The sequence below is a fragment of the Patella vulgata genome, chromosome 4, assembly GCF_932274485.2.
Source record: "Patella vulgata chromosome 4, xgPatVulg1.2, whole genome shotgun sequence".
NCBI classification, from domain to species: Eukaryota; Metazoa; Mollusca; class Gastropoda; family Patellidae; genus Patella; species Patella vulgata.
Genome location: NC_065882.2, coordinates 64,995,730 through 65,017,314, shown reverse-complemented (window position 1 = coordinate 65,017,314; position 21,585 = coordinate 64,995,730). Strand labels below are relative to the sequence as shown.

At 34.2% G+C, this 21,585-nt stretch overlaps 1 protein-coding gene across 1 annotated transcript; it reads left to right on the top strand.

Annotated features, from left to right (window-relative positions):
* The first annotated feature begins 1,159 nt into the window (after positions 1 to 1,159).
* On the top strand, positions 1,160 to 15,654 carry LOC126818789 (digestive cysteine proteinase 1). Its single transcript, XM_050546357.2, has 10 exons — positions 1,160 to 1,270; positions 3,838 to 3,996; positions 4,377 to 4,549; positions 5,817 to 6,057; positions 6,766 to 6,958; positions 7,535 to 7,728; positions 8,795 to 8,886; positions 9,757 to 9,918; positions 10,698 to 10,887; positions 15,052 to 15,654. The coding sequence occupies exons 1-10, from the start codon at positions 1,222 to 1,224 to the stop codon at positions 15,243 to 15,245; spliced, it is 1,647 nt and encodes a 548-aa protein (XP_050402314.1). The 5' UTR covers positions 1,160 to 1,221; the 3' UTR covers positions 15,246 to 15,654.
* Positions 15,655 to 21,585: the final 5,931 nt, after the last annotated feature.

Genomic DNA, 21,585 nt, shown 5'->3' with positions numbered 1-21,585 from the left:
TATTTTTAAATTAAAATTCATTTAGAGTGTTGGGAATTTTAGAGTTACAATGAATCGTATTATTTGCTTTTATCACAGTTGCAACCCAAATAACTAGCGTTGTAAATACTAACTTTATTTACATTGGAAACACTAACGAAGAACACGGATGAAACAAATTCATTTAGAGTGTTGGGAATTTTAGAGTTACAATGAATCGTATTATTTGCTTTTATCACAGTTGCAACCCAAATAACCAGCGTTGTAAATACTAACTTTATTTACATTGGAAACAGTAACGAAGAACACGGATGAAACAAATTCTAACTCTCTTCTAACGTGGATCTTATAAATCTGAACTAGGGTGAATCAAGAAATTGAAACCCAAACTGAGCATCCCAATCCGTTAACTACAGTTCTGCATAATTAATACATAAATAATATTTACATTTTTCAACAACAGATATGAAATTTTATATTTTAATTAAACATATCACTACCCATAGAGTCGATGAAGAGTTCGAAGTTTTTGTATAATAAATGATACGACCAGTAACGACCTCATTTTGATAAAATGACACGTGAATTAACTGCGATACTGCATTACGAATAGATTATGTTAATTACAAGATAGTTATATAATCTGAATATATATTTATTTTTTTTCATTTGATTGACCCTAATGGTCTTCCGTATCAGGAAGAAATTTTAAATATGTAGAAAGACGCATATTCAAATGAAGTCTAGGGTAGATTGTATATCAAAGTTAACTGTGATAGTTTCAAATGTAAATAAAAATCTTAATACCACTCTTGGATGGGATGCCACATGAAAGGGGTGCCACTGCACTCTCTGCAACACCACCACCCCCGTAGCCAGCCGGGGGCAAGAACACCCCACCCCCCACCCTCTGCGCGCCGCGTTCTTGACGAAGTCGCGAACTTGTTAGATTAATTAGGCTAAGGCTATAGAATGATAACAGTAGTTTTATCGTATGTCTGGATTACATAGATAAGATAGAATAATATAGCTGAATCACTATTTTGATCAAAATGTTTATCAACTGACTAGCATATGATCAAATAAGTGTGTAATTCAATATGATATATAATTATTTTATCACTTTCCCCATATATATTATGCGCCAGCAGTTAGAATTGTGAGTGGCTGGACATTCGTGACAAAATTACTCATCTATTTTAATACGGCTCGTGATCTATCATGTGACAGTCTACCTTCAAGATGGCGAAGATGGTTGTTGCAAAAATTTGTGGCGTGCTCTTTTTGGCAGGTAAAATGACAATTTAATTGATTTAATCACAAATTTTTGATGTATTCCAAAGAAAAAAAATGACTTTGATCGGTTGGACTGTAAGATTTTTTTTGTTAAGAGTCGTTTACGGAATTGTTATAGTGTTTTTCTTTAGATGATTGCATAATAAAAGAGAGAGAGAGAGAGATAGAAAGAGAGAGAGAGAGAGAGTATATCTTTAATTAAGGCAGTTAATAAATGTTGGACATATGCTAAAGTCAAACCAACCAAAGTTTTATCGACAGCTGTCTGAAGTTTTCATTTGAAAGCAGAAAATAATCCGATCGTGTTTAGCCGACACATTCACTTAAGTTATTAGTTAATACCAGATGTTACCCCATACAATATATTCTATTTACAGGCACATTGATTTATAACAATAGTTTATGACAAACAAAAACTGGATCTCTTTATTTGAAATGTGCTGCTACATTTTTAGACCAAATTTCTTCAACATATCAAGATTGACATTTCCATGCAATGCGACGATATTCTGTTAAATAGCTAAATATACTATAATTAGCCTATAGTTATATATAGTGTTGTCACGATTACAAAATTCTTGAATCCGTTAATCGGCCAGCCAAAAATCATATTGGTGCCGATTAATAGGATGCCATATAAATTCTATTTATAATGGCATTGTCTGTACTGTGTTCCGAGGGTTTTTTCTTGTGATTTTTTGTTGATAAGTAAATTATAAAATGCCACATTAACACTGAATAGCTGATTGTATATTATTGTAGTACATTTTGTTGAGTTTGTGCTAAAGAGATGTTGGAATAAATCGTTTAAAGGAGCTAAATCGCTAACATTTGGGACCTAGAAATTCACAAAAGTGGGTCGCAATGCATATAATACTGTAATATGAATGTATATAAACTGATTTACATTTAATGGTTTCCGTTTTTACTCTAATTTCAAATCAGTTATGTTTGGCGAAATAAGTCAGCAATCTCAATCGAGTGCAAATTTCTAGCATCTAGTTATTCTAGTCTACATAACTCCATTTGATTTGGTGCAATGTGTCTAGCCTCCTCCCTCGAGTCTCTCAATACAACTGGGGCTGAAGCGCATTATGGTACACGTTTCGTGTACCAATGTTAAAAAAATTATTTTATCTTAAATATCGGATATCAGAAGCTCATCTTTTCCCGGTAAGTTTACATCATCAATGTTGATTTAAATTGACCAATAATTCGTGTTTTCGATGTCGAAGATTTTGGAGGATTTTGAGTTACGGACTTAGGTCCTTTAAATTGGCAATAAATAACATTTACAAAGTCATTAGTTTTGAGATTTAGTTACGCGGTTGAGCTGAGTAAGACATTCCCATGTTCTCACTTACCCCTATAGCTTTAACTGCTAATTAAAAATCCAATACTGGCAATAGATTACAATTCACTAGTAGTAGCACAACAATTCCTGTAAATAATATTTTAACATATCTAGCGATAATCATATTGACGAAAAACAACAAGAGAAGCCGCGGAAGACGGTACAAATAGAAAAGAACATGTGTTATTTAAAAAGGTGGCAACATATACCAAGGGGGGCGAATAGAAGATCCTCCTGACTGGTAATGTCAGGAACTCGTTTATTCATTGTCTCGAACACAGTACAACTGGATTTAAAATTAATTTATACTGGAGGAATTTCTGAGGGAATCTTTCCATTATATTGTTGGAACATTGTTTTCTTCTTTATAAAACGATATTTTATTAAAATTACATTGGCAGTTTATCACTCATAAAAAGGCATAGCCAACTTCCCCGTCTCGTGCGGCATGTATTCAGTCCATGTATTATAATGCCCATGATATTATCATGTGTTATTGTCCGTTGTTGACAGCTATTTTGCGCCAAAATCAACCATTTTACACATTTCGTAGTAAGCCATGCCTAATATGGTAGGCGAAGAATTCTATGCTAGATTGATTTCGTGCCACTGTAAATGGGAATTTCTGTATAGAATCTCAAAAGACGTACTTTCCATACGGTTTTAATAGGCAGCAATTCAGCAGTGTGTTTAGCAGACACTATAAGTCAAACATTATATGTGATTGTATAAATATAAATTGGATGAAACGACTACCGATTTTTCAAAATGTGAATCGGTTTGAGCTAGAAACCCGATAAAATCTGTACCGGTACCAAATGCTTGTTACTCATAGTCATAATGAAAAGGGGGTTGGATGGCCGAATGGTTAACATGTGCGTGTGTATCACAAGATTTATCATTGGATCAACTGGCGTGGTTTCGATTCCCCGGTTGTACATGACCAGGAGTAGTGTAGCCTGTCCAACCTTGTGGGTTTTCTCTAGGTCATCCGGTTTCCTCCCGAAATGACCTAATTTGTGTCGAGTGAACGTTAAAAAACATTTCTCTCTCTTGCACTCATAATGTATGTGCATTTATGTGCAGTTGGACAATAAGGAAGAAATTCTATCTATTTACCCAATATTTTAGTTTATATAAAATCTATATATGTCATGAAGCTCAATTTTTTCTAATTAATATTACATTTCTTCTATATTTTTTTTCAGCCCTGTGTTCCAGTGCCAAACTGAACGCTAATACACCAACATTTGCTACTTCATATGTTGTCTCTGGTGTATTACAACTACCCTATGCTGAAATTAAAGAACCTTTTACTGCCATGTTTGATGGTCCTAATAAAAGAAGCAGGGTAGATTATTATAATGGTAGGTTTAGGCCAGGTTTCCCAACCATTAAGTCCATGGAGTCAGCTTCTCATGATTTTATGCATATTTTGCTTGTTTAGAACCAAGAATAAATTACTAGAAAGTTCTCTTGATATTATAACTGAAATTTTTGTAATAGAGTAATTGGTAAGATTAATTAGGCAAAATAGCCATTTCTATCCAAAGGGCTATAATGTTTGTATATGTACTGTCAAATTGCACAAAACCGTATTTTATGGAATATTACCTGAATATTAATAAACTAATTAAAATGTTCATGGGTTTTTTCAAATTTTCAATATTTTCATTAATTTGTTGTTATTTATATTTTTGGCTAAATGTTTCAAGATAGGTTTAAAATGTATGATGTATTTGAACAGGTATGGTTGTCAATCTGTTAAGAGGTGATATGGGTCAGTATGGCATGACCCTTGAACTTGCACCAATGACAAACTATCAAGTCAGGAACCAGAGAATGTGTTTTCAGACTAATGGTACTGTTAATGCAACTGTTATGCCACAATCTGTTCTGCCAGATCTTACAGGCTTTCAGGTACGGTATACAATCATTTCTAGTAGTCAGTGTCCTAATTTCTCGGTTTAGCAGTAAAATCATAGATCTACTGCACAGATGTGCAATGCTATTGATATGCTATTGAAGCCACAAACCTGGCAAATATGTTTCTATCATTTTCTGGCCTTCCATCAGGAAAGATTGTACATCGCAGTGGACGCTTACGGCTAGCCCCCGGATCCATTCACCCTTTTTGAATTGTTTGCTTGTTTGTGTTTTTATGAGTATGATGTCTTGTCCGTGTATTTGTTTTTGTGTAAATTTTGTGTGGGGCAGTCCCCCTGCACTTACTATTAGAATTAGCCAACTACCGATTTGCTGTGTTATTTTCCCCCACCTTTCAAAGAAAGCAGGGGACTATTAAAATGCGTCTGTCTGTGTTTATTAGGTGAATGCCTTGATGGAGTTTGAAGATGAGCATTTTCTGCTTAAGCTGATGCTTTGGGACACAACAACTTTGGTTCTAATTAAGTGAGAGTGATGAAACTTAGTGTGTAGTTTCATTACATCAATACTCATTTTCTGTTCAGGATAATCAGAGCGATAAGCAATTTGATTGATTGATAATTTTGAGTGTGAGTGGTGAAACTTCATGTATAGTGTCATTACATCAATACCTTGACTAAGTTCGATGATGAGCATTTTCTCCTTAGGCTACATAGAGACTTCAATCTGATTGGTCGAGACTTTGGGAGTTAGGTGAATGTCTTGACTGAGTTCAATGATCAGTTTAGATTTTTCGATGCTTTTTAAAAAGATACATGTGCAATTGACTAATATGTATCATCTATTTATTTTGGGATTGTGGCAGGGGACATCAGCCTCACTGTTGGCTTGTTTATATCTATTTAGGTCATTGGTCTACCAGTTATGGACAGTCTTCGTATAAGTAATATGAGAGGTGGGGGGGGGGGGGAATGGTCTAACACATGCGCTTTAGTGTTGTCTGCCCAGTCTTGTGGATTCTTTGGTTTCCTCTGACTGATGAAGACCCCTACATTTAAACAAACAATTTGAGTAAGAATGTTCCATACGTTAGTTCAAAATGTACCTAGTTTATGTCGAGTAGCATTATCTTCATTTTCTCTCAAGTTTGTGATGTTCAGGATGGAAAGTTGTCAATTGATATTTTTTGTACAAGTGTGATGATGAGGGATATAATTTTGTTAATAACTGATGAAATAACTATTGATTAAGTTGTCCCTATTGGTAATAGTGATGTTTTGTTTATATTTTTTTTTAATAGAAAATGAGTCAAGAATTAATGAATGGCAAAATGTGTGATTTATGGCAAATGAAACAATCTATTGGTAATAAATCCAATACTTATTCTATGTGGTTAGATTCTAGTAATCAGGATCCAGTAAGATATGAGATGTATGGTTATGATTCTCTACTCGGTTCACATTTTGATCGTTATTACCTAGATTATATGAAATATACAGCTGGTGGTAGTATACCTGCTTCAGCTTTTGATCCACCAGCAAGTAAGTACACCATTTAAAGATGCTTGGAAAATAAATTATCACTACTGTTGTGTTTCAGTTCTTATTTGATTGATTTCAAAGCTTCTCCTTATAAATGTAAGAAATAGAGTTGTAATATCTAGCCAAATGATAGGCTTATTAGAAATAAAGACAACCTGCAGTATTTACTTGATGTATTTAGAACTTTTGAGGAGCATGAGAAGAAAGCCAATTGCATCACCATAAACTATCAAAAGATAGAAACTGAAATACCCAGTGTGTCAAATTAGAATACAATGGGTTATCTAGATGTACAGCGAGAAGGCACAAATTCAAATGCCTTGCTAACATCACATGTTTTTACGTATTTTCTATATGTTTAAGAACTGGGGAAAAAATATACACAACTATAAGGGTGAACACAAATTAATCATTCACATGAAACTACTGCTTCAGACTATATCCATATGTTATCCACTGAACTAAGGATTTCTTTTTTTATTAGATTGCTGTTTATAAAGCAAGTTATTTTTATAAATTATTCCATTAATTACCATGGTAAAATCATAATGGTGAAATAATAACCAGATAACAATTCCAAATGTAAGAATTAAAGAAACCTGGGATATCAAGGGGAGGAATGTCTTTGAGAACCACTGCTTTAGAATTTCTATGTATTGTGGGATTGATATTTACTTTAATGAGTTACATATTTAATATTTCATCTAGATTTAACATGTGGAGGTTTCCCAGGACCAGGAGCAGAAAAAAAAGTGAGAATGAATCCAATGAGTGAATATGTCAACCATTTTGATCAACATGTAGATGAAATGTTTGAATCTTATAAGAAAACTCATGATAAAAAATATAAAGATATTAAAGAACATGAAGAAAGAAAACATGTCTTCAGACAAAATGTCCGGTAAGTTTTAAGTTTTACAAATCACACTTATCTTGTCTAGACCCAGGTTTCCATATTCCCAACTATAAGAACTGTCATTGTCTTCTTATATCATTTTATAATCAATCTGATTAAAACACAGATCCTATTTCGTTTCGTTTTTTTTATAGTTGAAAATTTCATTTTACTTGTCGTTACTACACTAAGATCTGGAAGAGTTGTTATCATTGACGTGTTTTGGATAATGTGAGGGATTAGCCAATGAAACGGTCTGTTATGGCGAGGTGACTGTGGGTAATCCACTAGAAACATCAATGCTGATTGGTTAATCAAATGTCTGATGTCTTAGGGTCAAAAGCCGCTTGTATGACCTCTGAAGCGACCTCCCAGTTTTATAACAAAACTGAGATGGACAAATATACCTAAGCTCTATCATTTCAGTTAGTCCATTTAATGTATTTGGTCCACAAGAAGCATGCAATTGTTGATTTTCTGTGGAAGGTGCTCATACGTCATCAGAGAAAATAAAAAATATAGTTTCATTTTGCATTTTGAAGCAGGTCTATGCATATTTATTGTGTGATTAATTTCTTCTAGATACATTCATTCTAAGAATCGAGCTGGTCTAACATTTAAAGTTGCTGTCAATCATTTAGCTGATAGAAGTGCTAAAGAACTCCAGATGATGAATGGCTATAGATATTCTAAGGGACCACACGGAGGTCAATATTTCGACACCAGTAAATATAACGTTCAAGATTTACCTGATCAACTTGATTGGAGAATAATGGGTAAGATATTTCTCGAAATATTGGTATTTGAAATAATGTGTAATTGAAATTTAATGACCATTACATGATTTTTGGAGTGTAATTAATTTCATTTCCATTAATCATTATTTCTTAAATCAAAACATGATTACATTAAAATCTTAACACTGGTCTACAAGTCTCAGCATGATTCAGCTCCATCCTATATCACAGATCTTATGCAGCCTTATGTACCAAACCGACCACTCCGTTCACAGAATAATCTATCACTTGATGTACCTTCAACTAAATTAAAATCTATTGGTGATAAAGCCTTCAGTGTATATGGTCCACGACTATGGAATGACTTACCTGACAAAATAAAGTGTTCAGTAACAGTTGCTCAATTTCGATCTAGACTTAAGACGCATATGTTCACGATGTATTATCCACAGAAGCCATTAACTTACAGCGCTTAGAGCATGCTCATGGATGGATTAAGCGCTATATAAATGTACATTATTATTATTATTATTACATTCTATTACTTCAGCACTCATTGTCTGGTACTTTCACGACCATAGAAATTATATATTACATTGTTAATCATAGACGGAGGGCCTGACAAGGACAGCTGTCTAGTCGTTCGGATGGGACGGAAAACCAAAATCCCGTGTACACATTGGCGTGCACGTAAAAGATCCCTTGACAGTTGGAATTCAATATAAGAGTAGGCCGTAGTGCCACTGTCTGGGCAAAATTTCCCTCATAGCACACTGTATGGCGTATACCCGTCTTCATTAGCCCAGTTCGGAGCAGAACAGTGGGACGTTAAACCCCATTTCTTTCATTTTTTGTTAATCATAGAGTAGCTGAAGTACTATCTTTAAACCCCTTTTCTATGTATGTTACCTGTTTATATATGTTTTGTATGTTACCTGTTTATGTATGTTTTGTATGTGTTACCTGTTTATGTATGTTTTGTATGTGTTACCTGTTTATGTATGTTTTGTATGTGTTACCTGTTTATGTATGTTTTGTGTGTTATCTGTTTTGTATGTGTTATTTGTTTATGTAAGTTTTTTTATGTTATTTGTATATTTTCTAGGTGTGGTATCACCAGTAAAAGATCAAGGTGTGTGTGGTTCATGTTGGAGTTTTGGAACAACTGGCACTATTGAAGGTGCATTGGCTATTATGGTAAGTATTAAGTTTATTCTTGAGTTTGGTCAAAATCGATGCTATGGCAGGGTTCGGAAGAAAATCAAGAAGAAAAATAATTATATGATATATTTACAGCAAGAAGTGTAATTTCAATACCATTCTGAATTTTACTTGTATTTTGACTATATGCTTTTTAGTTTTGCACTCACTTTAAATTAAGTCAAACAAAGTTTACCTTGATTAAACAGAGCTGAGGAACTTTTTAGGTCAAAATCGGAATGAAACCTGGGATCTCCTGGTCAGTAAGCCACCCCAATCTCACCAAGTCACACATAGATTTAAAGGAGATCTGGGCAGCTCCAACACAAAGCAACATCAGCTCTTTGCATATATCTTTATACATATCATGCAAATTTATATAGGTGTGCAGATCATGCACATGTGTGCAAATCATGTCATGCGACCATAATTGCATACGTGTGCTAATTTGCAGTAGAAGTAATTTTACGTCAAGTTAGTAGGTTGTGCAAAAATTGGTATATCAGTCGTTATCACTTCCATAGATGTACATATTCTTCCAGTCCACCAGGTTAAACCAAACATTATTGCCCAGACGGGTCAAGTTCTTCCCCCCAAAACCGTGGTTCTCAACAGTCTTTTGCTAACTGCACTTCTTGGAACAAATAGCGGCACACCTGGCTAAATATATATGAAAAATATTTGAATTTTGAAAAAATAAAAACATGGTAAGTCAGACGGCATACGACCGTCACATGGTTTTTCGCATTTTCTTAGGGTGCCGTTCAAAATTTCCCGGCATACTTAGGAAGATCTGGTTGAGAATCACTGTCCTAAAACTTTGTAATTAATTTGATCTTAAAATTAAACAATTGTTATTATTTACAGTCAGGTAAAGTAACTCGTCTATCACAACAACAGCTTGTAGACTGTTCATGGGGTGAAGGTAATAATGGTTGTGATGGTGGAGAAGATTTCCGATCCTATGATTATATCATGAAGAAAGGTGGTCTATCATCAGATGAACAATATGGACAATATTTAGCTGCTGTAAGTTATAATATCTAATACCATACAACATGCAACCTGTAAATATTAACCCCTATAGGATTTGATTCACAATTAAATGAAATTCCGAAGAGAGCATAGAGTAAAATTACCCAAATTAATCCTTTTCTTGATTTTATTACTGAAACCTTGTGGCTATTGGAGAATATTATTAAAACATATTATTGCCATAAAAATTCCGTAAAATATTGGAGAATTTATTAAAACATATGCCCCCCAACCCTTAGTGGGCAAGATTGATTTCCTCTCAGTAATTATGGTTTGTCTTAGAATGTTGTGTACTATTGTAACAACTTTGATATTGAGTTCAATATTACAGATTTAAATATACCAATGTCCGATTGCCTGATTTAAGCACAATAGAAATCCCTTGCAAACTACAATACTGTAAAAGATGAATGTCTAATAGGAATATCTATAAAAATAGTTCAGTTCTATTCAGTATTTACAAAGATGTGTTGAATTGATCTATGCTAGGATGACAGTCCCTCAAAATGCTTGTAAGTCCCATGTCCCAAAAACCAGCCGCCCACAGAGCCACAGAAAATAAGAGGGTTTTTGATTAACATATATTTTTTCTGAAATGTCTCGCAATATGATCAAGCAAAGGTTGTCGCTCTAATCTATGCATCCCACTATGTTATTAGCCCGGCTGCCATTTTGTTGTTCATGAACATAATTGATTTAAATCTGATTTTGTCAAAGTCAGGAAATCAGCTGACATTGATGTATATAATATAAATTGTATTTCTTGTTTTCAGGATGGTTACTGTCATGATGATAAAGTTACACCAGTTGTCAAGGTTACGGGTTATGTAAATGTTACTACCTGGAATGCAACAGCTATGAAATTAGCATTATTTAATCATGGACCTATCTCTATTGCCATTGATGCTTCTCACAAATCTCTCTCATTTTATTCTAGTGGTATCTACTCAGATCCTCAATGTGGTACGTTTTTATAATTATGTATGACCTGTGATTATTTGTTCAGGATAGGATTCCAAAAGTATTAGGATAAAATTAGAGGGGCATTAGGTAAGATTAGATAAGGAGCTGACAGTTCTTGCTATAATGGTTTTAAAAATAGATAATGAAAACAGAATATGCTGAAAATTTCAAATTGCTTCACTCTGAACTGAGATAGTCTTGATTATCCATTTTTACGTTAAATCATCCATCACAAAACATATTCAAATCCACTAAATATTGCAGGCTAACGATGGCATCGAGAGTTGATTATTGTCTTGATAAGTTAATTGATGTCTAATTAATAATTTAGATAACATTTAAGGCCTAAAGAAAGACCTGCAATAGGTAGATTTAGCTCTTGCATCATGTATGTTTAATAATTTGTGTCTCACCTAAAGACTTGAGTATGGGGAAGAAGGTACCCAAAGATTTGTTCCTTTGTGGTTACCACCCTTAAAAAAAATCCTTCTGTTTATTTTGTTGTTTTCATCTTAACAATATCAAGGTGTCAACAACAAACATCAGATGCTTTCATTATGTCAGCCGACTGTAGATATGTTTCTCAATACAAAATTCACTATTTGCACTAATCACAGAGTTTGTTATAAATCAGTGCATATTAGGGCCAGGCTTTAGAATCTGTCCACCACTCATATTAACCATGTGGTAGAGATTAGGGCCAGGCTTTAGAATCTGTCCACCACTCATATTAACCATGTGGTAGAGATTAGGTAACCTTATGGTATACAGGTCACAATTCTATGGAATACAATTACTGCTTTTTACTGAGCGACGTTTCGACTAGGCTTCTCTAGTCATTATCAAGCTATGATAAAAAATGAAAATATGACAGGACAATATATACATGTACACCACAATGCTAAGTTAATGATGACAAACCAGGGATGTAACTTAATTACGTGTACCTAATGGTAATCTGATTTAATTGTACGCTAATAAGTAATAATACCAATTAACCTAAAAAATTGACTAATTGATTAATGGATAAGTTGTTGTGGAGTATACACAGTGATTAGTGGGTTTTAATAATACAAACGTTGCAAGAAAATGAAAATTGATGAAATGTTATCAACGACCCCTTTCACTGAAATAAATACAAATGGTAAAAGAATAGATTGTTGTGGAGTATTTACAACGATTTGATGAGGTTTTGATAATGACAACATCCCACGAAGATGAGATTTGATTTGTGTTATAACCAAAATAATTGATATGTGGATGTTGATGCGAGTGATTACACTGATATACGAAAAACCCTTAGAACAATGACTGCACAATGATCAATAGTCCCCTGAAGGTTGACAATTTAAAATATTGAGTGGTACTTCACTGGATGTTATGGTGATGTAGAAAAGCAGGGTTAGAAATATTGAGTGCATTAAATTACAATAACCGCAGGCCTGAAAAGCAGAAATGCCTGAAAAGCAAAAAATAGTTGGGAATTATTAGTTGTCATTTTTGCATATTATGATGGTTATTACAAACTTAAAGTTATTACTGGAATATTGATAAGTATTAAATATGATAAAAAAGAAAAAATAGAATTATGCTTAGCCTTGATTATGTGATAAGAATATCATACGCCCTGGGGAGGAACAATCCTTGATCTCTGTTCATCGTTGGTTTGTGTCGTCGTATATGAATGGCTTCATGTAATCGGCGCGCTCTCTTGTTGCTTATATTCTTGCATAGTGGTTTTACGTTGGACCATTGGACTCTGTGGCGAGGGTTGGAGTTCAAATGTTCAGCTACAGCTGAGTTGTTGGTTGCTGCTTTCGACTTGTGGTCATCTATCCTTTTATTTAATGGTCGCTTTGTCTCCCCGATGTATGCAATCCCACAATTGCATACTATTTGATAAACACATCCCTTTGGTTGTGGTGGTTGTGTAGGATTTTGTTTACCATTGGCTCTTAATATATCTTTAGTGCTGTAGCTTTTTGTGAAAGTTACATCTATTTCTGGTTGTTGCATTAGTAGCCGTTTGATTTGGTAGGAGACTTTGCCGTTGAAAGGAAGGAAGATTCTGACTGGGGCAGTCGGGGTTTTTGGTTTAGCTGCACTCGCCGACAGGGTCTTGTTGATGGCGTTTGTCACAAACTTCCCTGGATAGCCGTTGAAATTTGTGAAGACATGTTTGAGATGATCAATTTCCTTGGAGAGGCTCTCAGGATCACATATCTTTTTCGCACGGTTCACCAGAGTTGAAATTGTGGCCGATTTGACGCTATTCGGGTGATTAGATTTGAAATGAATGTATTGGTCGGTGTGAGTTGGTTTCCTATAGACACTGGTGCGGATCGAGTTGTTGGTTTTAGATACACAAACATCGAGGAAAGGTAGTTGGTTATCATTTTCGGTTTCCATTGTGAATTTTATACGTGGGTGTTGCCTGTTGAGGTGTTGTAACAGTGTTTCTGGATCATCTTGTTGATTGATAATAACAAAGGTATCATCCACTTGCCTAAAGAAGCATGTTGGGGTTACGGTGGATGTTTGAAGCGCTTCAAACAAAAAACCAAAAACCCCGACTGCCCCAGTCAGAATCTTCCTTCCTTTCAACGGCAAAGTCTCCTACCAAATCAAACGGCTACTAATGCAACAACCAGAAATAGATGTAACTTTCACAAAAAGCTACAGCACTAAAGATATATTAAGAGCCAATGGTAAACAAAATCCTACACAACCACCACAACCAAAGGGATGTGTTTATCAAATAGTATGCAATTGTGGGATTGCATACATCGGGGAGACAAAGCGACCATTAAATAAAAGGATAGATGACCACAAGTCGAAAGCAGCAACCAACAACTCAGCTGTAGCTGAACATTTGAACTCCAACCCTCGCCACAGAGTCCAATGGTCCAACGTAAAACCACTATGCAAGAATATAAGCAACAAGAGAGCGCGCCGATTACATGAAGCCATTCATATACGACGACACAAACCAACGATGAACAGAGATCAAGGATTGTTCCTCCCCAGGGCGTATGATATTCTTATCACATAATCAAGGCTAAGCATAATTCTATTTTTTTCTTTTTTATCATATTTAATACTTATCAATATTCCAGTAATAACTTTAAGTTTGTAATAACCATCATAATATGCAAAAATGACAACTAATAATTCCCAACTATTTTTTGCTTTTCAGGCATTTCTGCTTTTCAGGCCTGCGGTTATTGTAATTTAATGCACTCAATATTTCTAACCCTGCTTTTCTACATCACCATAACATCCAGTGAAGTACCACTCAATATTTTAAATTGTCAACCTTCAGGGGACTATTGATCATTGTGCAGTCATTGTTCTAAGGGTTTTTCGTATATCAGTGTAATCACTCGCATCAACATCCACATATCAATTATTTTGGTTATAACACAAATCAAATCTCATCTTCGTGGGATGTTGTCATTATCAAAACCTCATCAAATCGTTGTAAATACTCCACAACAATCTATTCTTTTACCATTTGTATTTATTTCAGTGAAAGGGGTCGTTGATAACATTTCATCAATTTTCATTTTCTTGCAACGTTTGTATTATTAAAACCCACTAATCACTGTGTATACTCCACAACAACTTATCCATTAATCAATTAGTCAATTTTTTAGGTTAATTGGTATTATTACTTATTAGCGTACAATTAAATCAGATTACCATTAGGTACACGTAATTAAGTTACATCCCTGGTTTGTCATCATTAACTTAGCATTGTGGTGTACATGTATATATTGTCCTGTCATATTTTCATTTTTTATCATAGCTTGATAATGACTAGAGAAGCCTAGTCGAAACGTCGCTCAGTAAAAAGCAGTAATTGTATTCCATAGAATTGTGACCTGTATACTCTAGTTCAATTACTAAATGCCATTGAAACAGTTTAACCTTATGGTGTTGGATAAAATTGGTTGATTACGATTCTGAAATCTGAATTGAAATTTTTTGATTTTCACTTAATTCTTATACTGGTATATCTTAAATGTTTGAGAGATATTTTCTATACAAGTGTTAGATAATAGTATACATATACAACTGATTTAGACAAGGTAGTTACATAGTATCTTATGGTGAAGAAAGTTGTTATTAATTTCTATTAAAAATTAACATTATATCTTATAGGAAACAAACCAGATGATTTAGATCATGCTGTATTAGCTGTTGGATATGGTGTTTATATGAATGAGCCATACTGGTTGGTGAAGAACTCTTGGTCTACCTACTGGGGTAATGATGGCTATGTTTTGTTTTCACAAAAAGACAATATGTGTGGTGTTCTTAGTGCTCCAACTTATGCAACTGTAACCATGCCTTAATTGACTTTAAAATCCATTCCAATATTTTGTCTTATTTAATAATACCAATTTTTATCCCATGTATTCCGTGATTTTCTGTATCAATTATTCTAAAGTATTATGTAAATATTTGTACGTAACATCTTTCTTGTATATTATAAAACAGGTAGACTTTCATAATGCATAAATAGCATGTAAATAATGGGGCTTTCAAAGACTAATAGTTTGTCATAGTTTTGTTTGACGGCCTTAAATAGTTACCAGTACTAGAATATTAGTATATTTTGTGAGATAAATTATTTTTGTTACAGATGTTTTTGTATGTATCAGTTGTTATAATTTTGTACACCATCACATAAACAATATATATCTTGTAGATGCTCAGAATTTGATGGAGATTATTTGTTACATAAAGTGTTCAGCTTCTTTACTTATCTGTTATTGATTACTTGTTACTTTTACAAGATGACCATACATGACATCTTGTTATTGATTACTTGTTTTACAAGATGACCAGTGTTACCTACCATACACGACATCTTGTTATTGTCACAAGATGACCAGTGTTATCTACCATACATGACATCTTGTTATTGTTACAAGATGACCAGTATTATCTACCATATGGGACATCTTGTTATTGTTACAAGATGGCCAGTGTTATCTACCATACATGCACATGACATATTGTTATTGTTACACGATGACCAGTTTTATCTACCATATGGGACATCTTGTTATTGTTACAAGGTAACCAGTGTTATCTACCATACATGACATCTTGTTATTGTTACAAGATGACCAATGTTATCTACCATACACGACATCTTGTTATTGTTACAAGATGACCAGTGGAATCGATCCACCATTAATTGACAAATACCACATTTTGACACTTCAAAATACTAAAGAACTATTTCTTACTAAAAGTGTTATAGAAATATGTTTGGCCCCAACTAACAAGGCATTTTATTCAAAGAATTTGACCATTCTTAGCCTTCAAGTCCCAATATACTTTTCTGGATCAGGCTAATGAAGAAGGGCATGCGCCATACATTGTGTTATGAAGGAAAGTTTGCCCCTTGCCCCTACAACAGCAAAACGACCTACTCTAATTTCTGCCCTGCCCCACTGACCAAGAGAAACCACGCTGGAGAATCCCTAGGAACTTTCTCGACCAATACAAGGAGCAAACACGGGTTAGATTTAGTCATGAAATCTATAAATATAACTTTATTGATTGTGTAATTTCTCTAGCTGGTCAATTTTGTTGCCATATCAAAGATGGCCAAAATATGTTAGGTACTTTCCCATCCTCCTCATTTGAAAGTCATCAAAGATGGTAGCCTATCTGGGCCACATTAAATCAGAATTTCTATTCTTGTTGCTGGAGAATGCACTGTATTGCAGTCATGGAATGATATTCATTTCACACTGGAGAATAAATAAGAATTCTAATTCGTCCGTTTAGAAAATACACAAGAAGTGGTCAGAAACAAAATTGTCAATATAAATAAATTTATTCCAGAAACGTTACATTTAACACTAATAATATAATTTGATCATTTGAAGAAAAAAAATCTTTAAAAATCAAATGGCAATGAATTGCAGTCATTGGATTCAAAACCTTTCACTTTTGGGGTTGTTTTTTTAAAATCAAAATCTATCGATACCGTTTGTTCTACTCACAAATAGACATGTTGGGTTTTTTGGGGTTTTTTTTTTTTTTATATATATATATACTTTTATCGTCTAACTACTGTGGCGTTGTGGATCTGTATGTAGGGATCACTTTTAACCTTTAGTCCCTTGCTAGTTGTATAAAAAGCTTTATTACTCATAAATTTATGATACCAAACACAATGTATTTTATTTCTTGGTTCTCCGAGATGTTTAGTTTGAATCACACGACATGCTGATGTTATGTCGTTAAAGACGACGGTAGCGCTGTTAGGGGTTTGTTTATATACACTATGTACATCACCATAAATGGATAACAATCCTACAAGTTCAGCTTTATCATATGTTGGTATTTTTCTACCTAGCTTCCATCTTATAACTATGGTTGACAACGGCAACTGCGCGGTTTCATTTATTATGAAATTGGACAGGACCTCGTTCATAAACCTAAAACAAACAAAAAAGTGCGAAAGCGGAAATTATTATCCGAAACAAATAATGGCAGAAGCTATTGCGCAGGTTGGATCCTGTGCATCCACTCAATAATTGATGTGGCACTTGGCGAGTTGATATATTATTATTCCTATAAATATTAATTTTTTAAAATTACAATATTCTATATTTGTTAAGTGACCATTAACGTTTTTATTTGTATTTTTTTATATTTATTTTTGTAAAAAAAAAAAAATGCTTCAAAACTCGATACTTATTGTCACTGGGTGTGTCCATATGTATTACCTATCTTGCATCCATCTGGTCGGCAAAGTTCTGTGGCATTGTTTAGGTGTTTCGCTGTGTAATTGTCTCAATATGTTTAGAGAATGTTCATCACAATGACATCTTAAAAGATCAACTTTAAGTCTACGGGGACATGAACTGTGCACTAAAATGGAATAAGAAAAGATTAATAGATCAAATAAACATATATTTTTTTTCTATTTGTAGATATCTGTCCTAAATTTAGCTAAAACAATCAGGGCATTTTTTAAGGAATATAGGTCGTAGGAAGATTCGGGGAGATTGTCTCCTGCCGGGCGCGAGAAGAATTTTTAATTTCGAAGAAGTGGAGCCCACGTGCTCTGTGTTATAAATGTGATTTTTATCTAAATTTGATAGTTTCTAGCTCTCAAATAGTACCAATAGTGATTTTTCGGTATTATCCCACTGCTTCTAACTGTACTATAAAAATGCCCTTGAAAACAACTGATTTCGGAATGTTTTGAAAAACGTCTTTTTCGAAGCGAATCCATAATTAGCAAGTAAAGGAAAGAATATAAACACAATCATCCATAAATACAGTTAATATACACTAGTATTACTTATTGGGTGAAATTTTTTTAAAAAAAAACGTTATGCTTACTATCCAGTTCAAATGCGGACGGTTTGTTGTTAGTTTTCGTTGGAATTATTGAAACACCGGACCTTTTCTCCAGATGACATAAACGACAAAACGTTGAATACAGATGAGGCGCCTTTAACAAAAATATATATAGCACTATAAGGAAGGGGTAACTGGAAAAACGAATATAATAAGTGAAGGGTATCCATAAACTCTATAAATATGGATTTTTAAAAAAAATGTTAGATAGATCAACGTTAAAATCTATAAAGCTTACACGAGGTTTTTTTTTTCTTGTTTAAACAATCCGTATCTTATTCTTTATCGGCGAAAGATAGGCAAGTGTCGTTTCATTTGTAAGATTCTACTGTCGTTTCCATAGTAATAAATTCTATTAAAACAATATTTAGAGTGTCGTTTATGATTTGCTATATTTATTATTAGGCTAATTAATCAAGAATAATCAGTTAAATCTGTTGCACTTTTTCCCGCGTCTTTTTAAAACGCCAGTCTTACCTTTTTAATATCGTTAGTACATTGTCTAGATAATTTATAGCATTTAGATGGTGTTCTTCTTACATCTAAATGGAATATGTTTTCTCTTGCTGCTCTATTACCTAATACCACATCAGCCATTTTCTTTCACCGTTATAACAGCGCTTTATGACGTCATAAAGATATGACCAAACGTCTAATTTCACTTGCTGGCAATGTTATGCGGACGGAAAAGTGTTTAATCATTTTGTTTAAAACCTTAGGCCTTTCCACATAATATCTAAATTGTTTGTGACATATCGATCGTACGAAATAGACCACAATTTCGATTATTTGTGGTCTCTCCCCGCGGTGTTTTTTTTTTTTTTTTTTTTCTTCTTCACTGCATAACAGGATGCATATCTGCCGGCGCCGGTTTGGTGTTTGATGCGGATCGTGGCAACGATCGATTGGGTTACAAATTTGTCGATTAAATATCAACAAATTACTGTAGGTGCGTGTGTGGTGTGGCTTAAAGGAGCCAAATCGCCAATATTTGGAACCTACAAATTGACACAAATGGGTCGCAACGTATATAATAATGTAATATGAATGTAAATAAACTGATTTACATTCAATCGTTCAAAGCAGTTATGTTCGGCGAAATACGCCAGAAGTCTCAATCGAATGGCAATCCTTAATAGCGTCTGGTTATTCCAGTCTACACTGATAGTATTTATTGTGCATGCTCTCCAGATAAGTATAATATGTCTGCAATCTGCGTTTTCACTTCTGTGGAAGCAGACGTTAAAGCACCAAGATACTACTAGATAAGTATAATTTGGGGTCGCTTGTTACAAATTGCGCTGAAACACATTCTGGTACACGATTCGTGTATAAATCGTAAAAATGTTTATTTTGTCTTAAATATTGGATATCAGAAGCCCATCTTTTCCCGGTAAGATCACAACACCAATGTTGATTAAAATTGACAAATTATTCGTGTTTTTATTGTCGAAGGTTTTGGTTTGAGTTAGAGGCTTAGCTACTTTAAGCATGACCGCATAAATTAATTCCCCAAAATATTTGTAAGCCTACTGTCATATTGAGACGTTATATAATATATATTAGTTGTCTGAGTCCATTAAGGTAAATGGAATTACTTCCCTTTAGTTCTATGTTCTTATTGTAGTCTATAGTTATGTGCCTGGATAATGTGCCTGGAGAATAAAAGACTACTTGTATTACAAGATGGTGAACTAAGAACTGGTCTTGTTATTTGTATTATCTAATCCAACACCATCCTCCAATGTACTGCACTTACCGATCCCAGTATCATACTACCATATGTTGTACAGTATAATGTTTGTTTCAAATAAATCTATCTACCATACTGACATACAAATTGTACTTGTGTGAATGTGACAGACAATATAAATCGAACAATAATAATAATAATAATTACCAGAATATATTCCACAGGACCTAAAATAACGTGCCTTGGAGCACGAACATGCTTCGAAATGAAAAATCCGTGCTTCGAAAATAAGAAAACCGTACTCTGAAAAAAAAATGGTGTAGTGCTTTGAAAAAGTGTAAGGTAGCGATGCCTCCTGACCCCTAATGGATTCACTCCCTAAAGAGACTTTAAAAGACACTAATCAGATTATTTTAAATTTTGTAACCTTGTTACTGATTAGAATTTGAGTTTTGATGTTGATGTGAGGGAGATGCTGATGTATTCCCCAAAATATCCACTTCTATAAAGTGGCCATTGTGGACTCCGAAAATTCTCGAACCTGACCAATCTGATTAAAATACAGATCTATATTTCATTTCGTTTTTTTATACTTTCGATGGCCTAAAATACAAGAAGATCTGACTGGTTGTAGCGATAGGTCGCGTCAGAGGTCACACGAGCGGCTTAACCACAGTTCCGTGCAAAACAAGCCTAAAGCTCGCCGTAACAGACCGTTTCATTGCCTAAGGCCCCACACCATTCAGAACACGTCAATGAATAATAATAATAATAATAATGAAGTTTTATATAGCGTCTTCTCCATGTTGACACATGCTCAAAACGCTTTTTGTAATGGCTCTACTGGTAAAACTGTTGAAACAGGAAAGTCTTTAGTGCGGATTTAAATTGATTAAAAGTTTGTTGATTCTTGATCTGTTGTGGAAGTTCGTTCCATAATCTAGGACCAGCTGAACTGAAAGACCTATACCCATATGACTTCAAATTATATCTTGGAACAACTAGTGACTGTTTATTTTGAGAGCGAAGTGATCTAATAGGGTTGTAGTCATATAAGAGTTCAGATAAGTATTGAGGAGCTGCATTATTGCGACATTTATACACTAATGTTAGTATTTTGTATTAGACTCGCGCCTCAGCAGGTAACCAATGTAAAGAAGCCAGCACATTCTGGATGTGATCAAACTTATGTGTCCTTGTTACTATTCGGGCTGCAGTATTAAGAACCTTTTGGATCTTGGCTAGAAATGCTTGTGGGATTCCATAGAGTAAACTATTACAATAATCAATCCTTGATAAAATAAGTGATCTCACAAGTAGTTTACAAGCGTCAGCAGTGAGATAGTTTCTGATGTTGCATATACAGCGTAGATGATAGTAGCATGTACGGCATACCATATCAACCTGAGCGTCCATTGTCAGAGAAGGATCAAATATCACTTCAAGGTTTCGAACATTTTTGGAGAAATTTATTTCTGAATTACCAATGGTGATTTTAAGATCAGGTAGTAGAATACAACTCTTCCATATCCTAGTGTAGTAAAGACAAGTAAAACGAAATTTTGAATTATACAAAACGAAACGAAATAGGATCTGTGTTTTAATCAGAT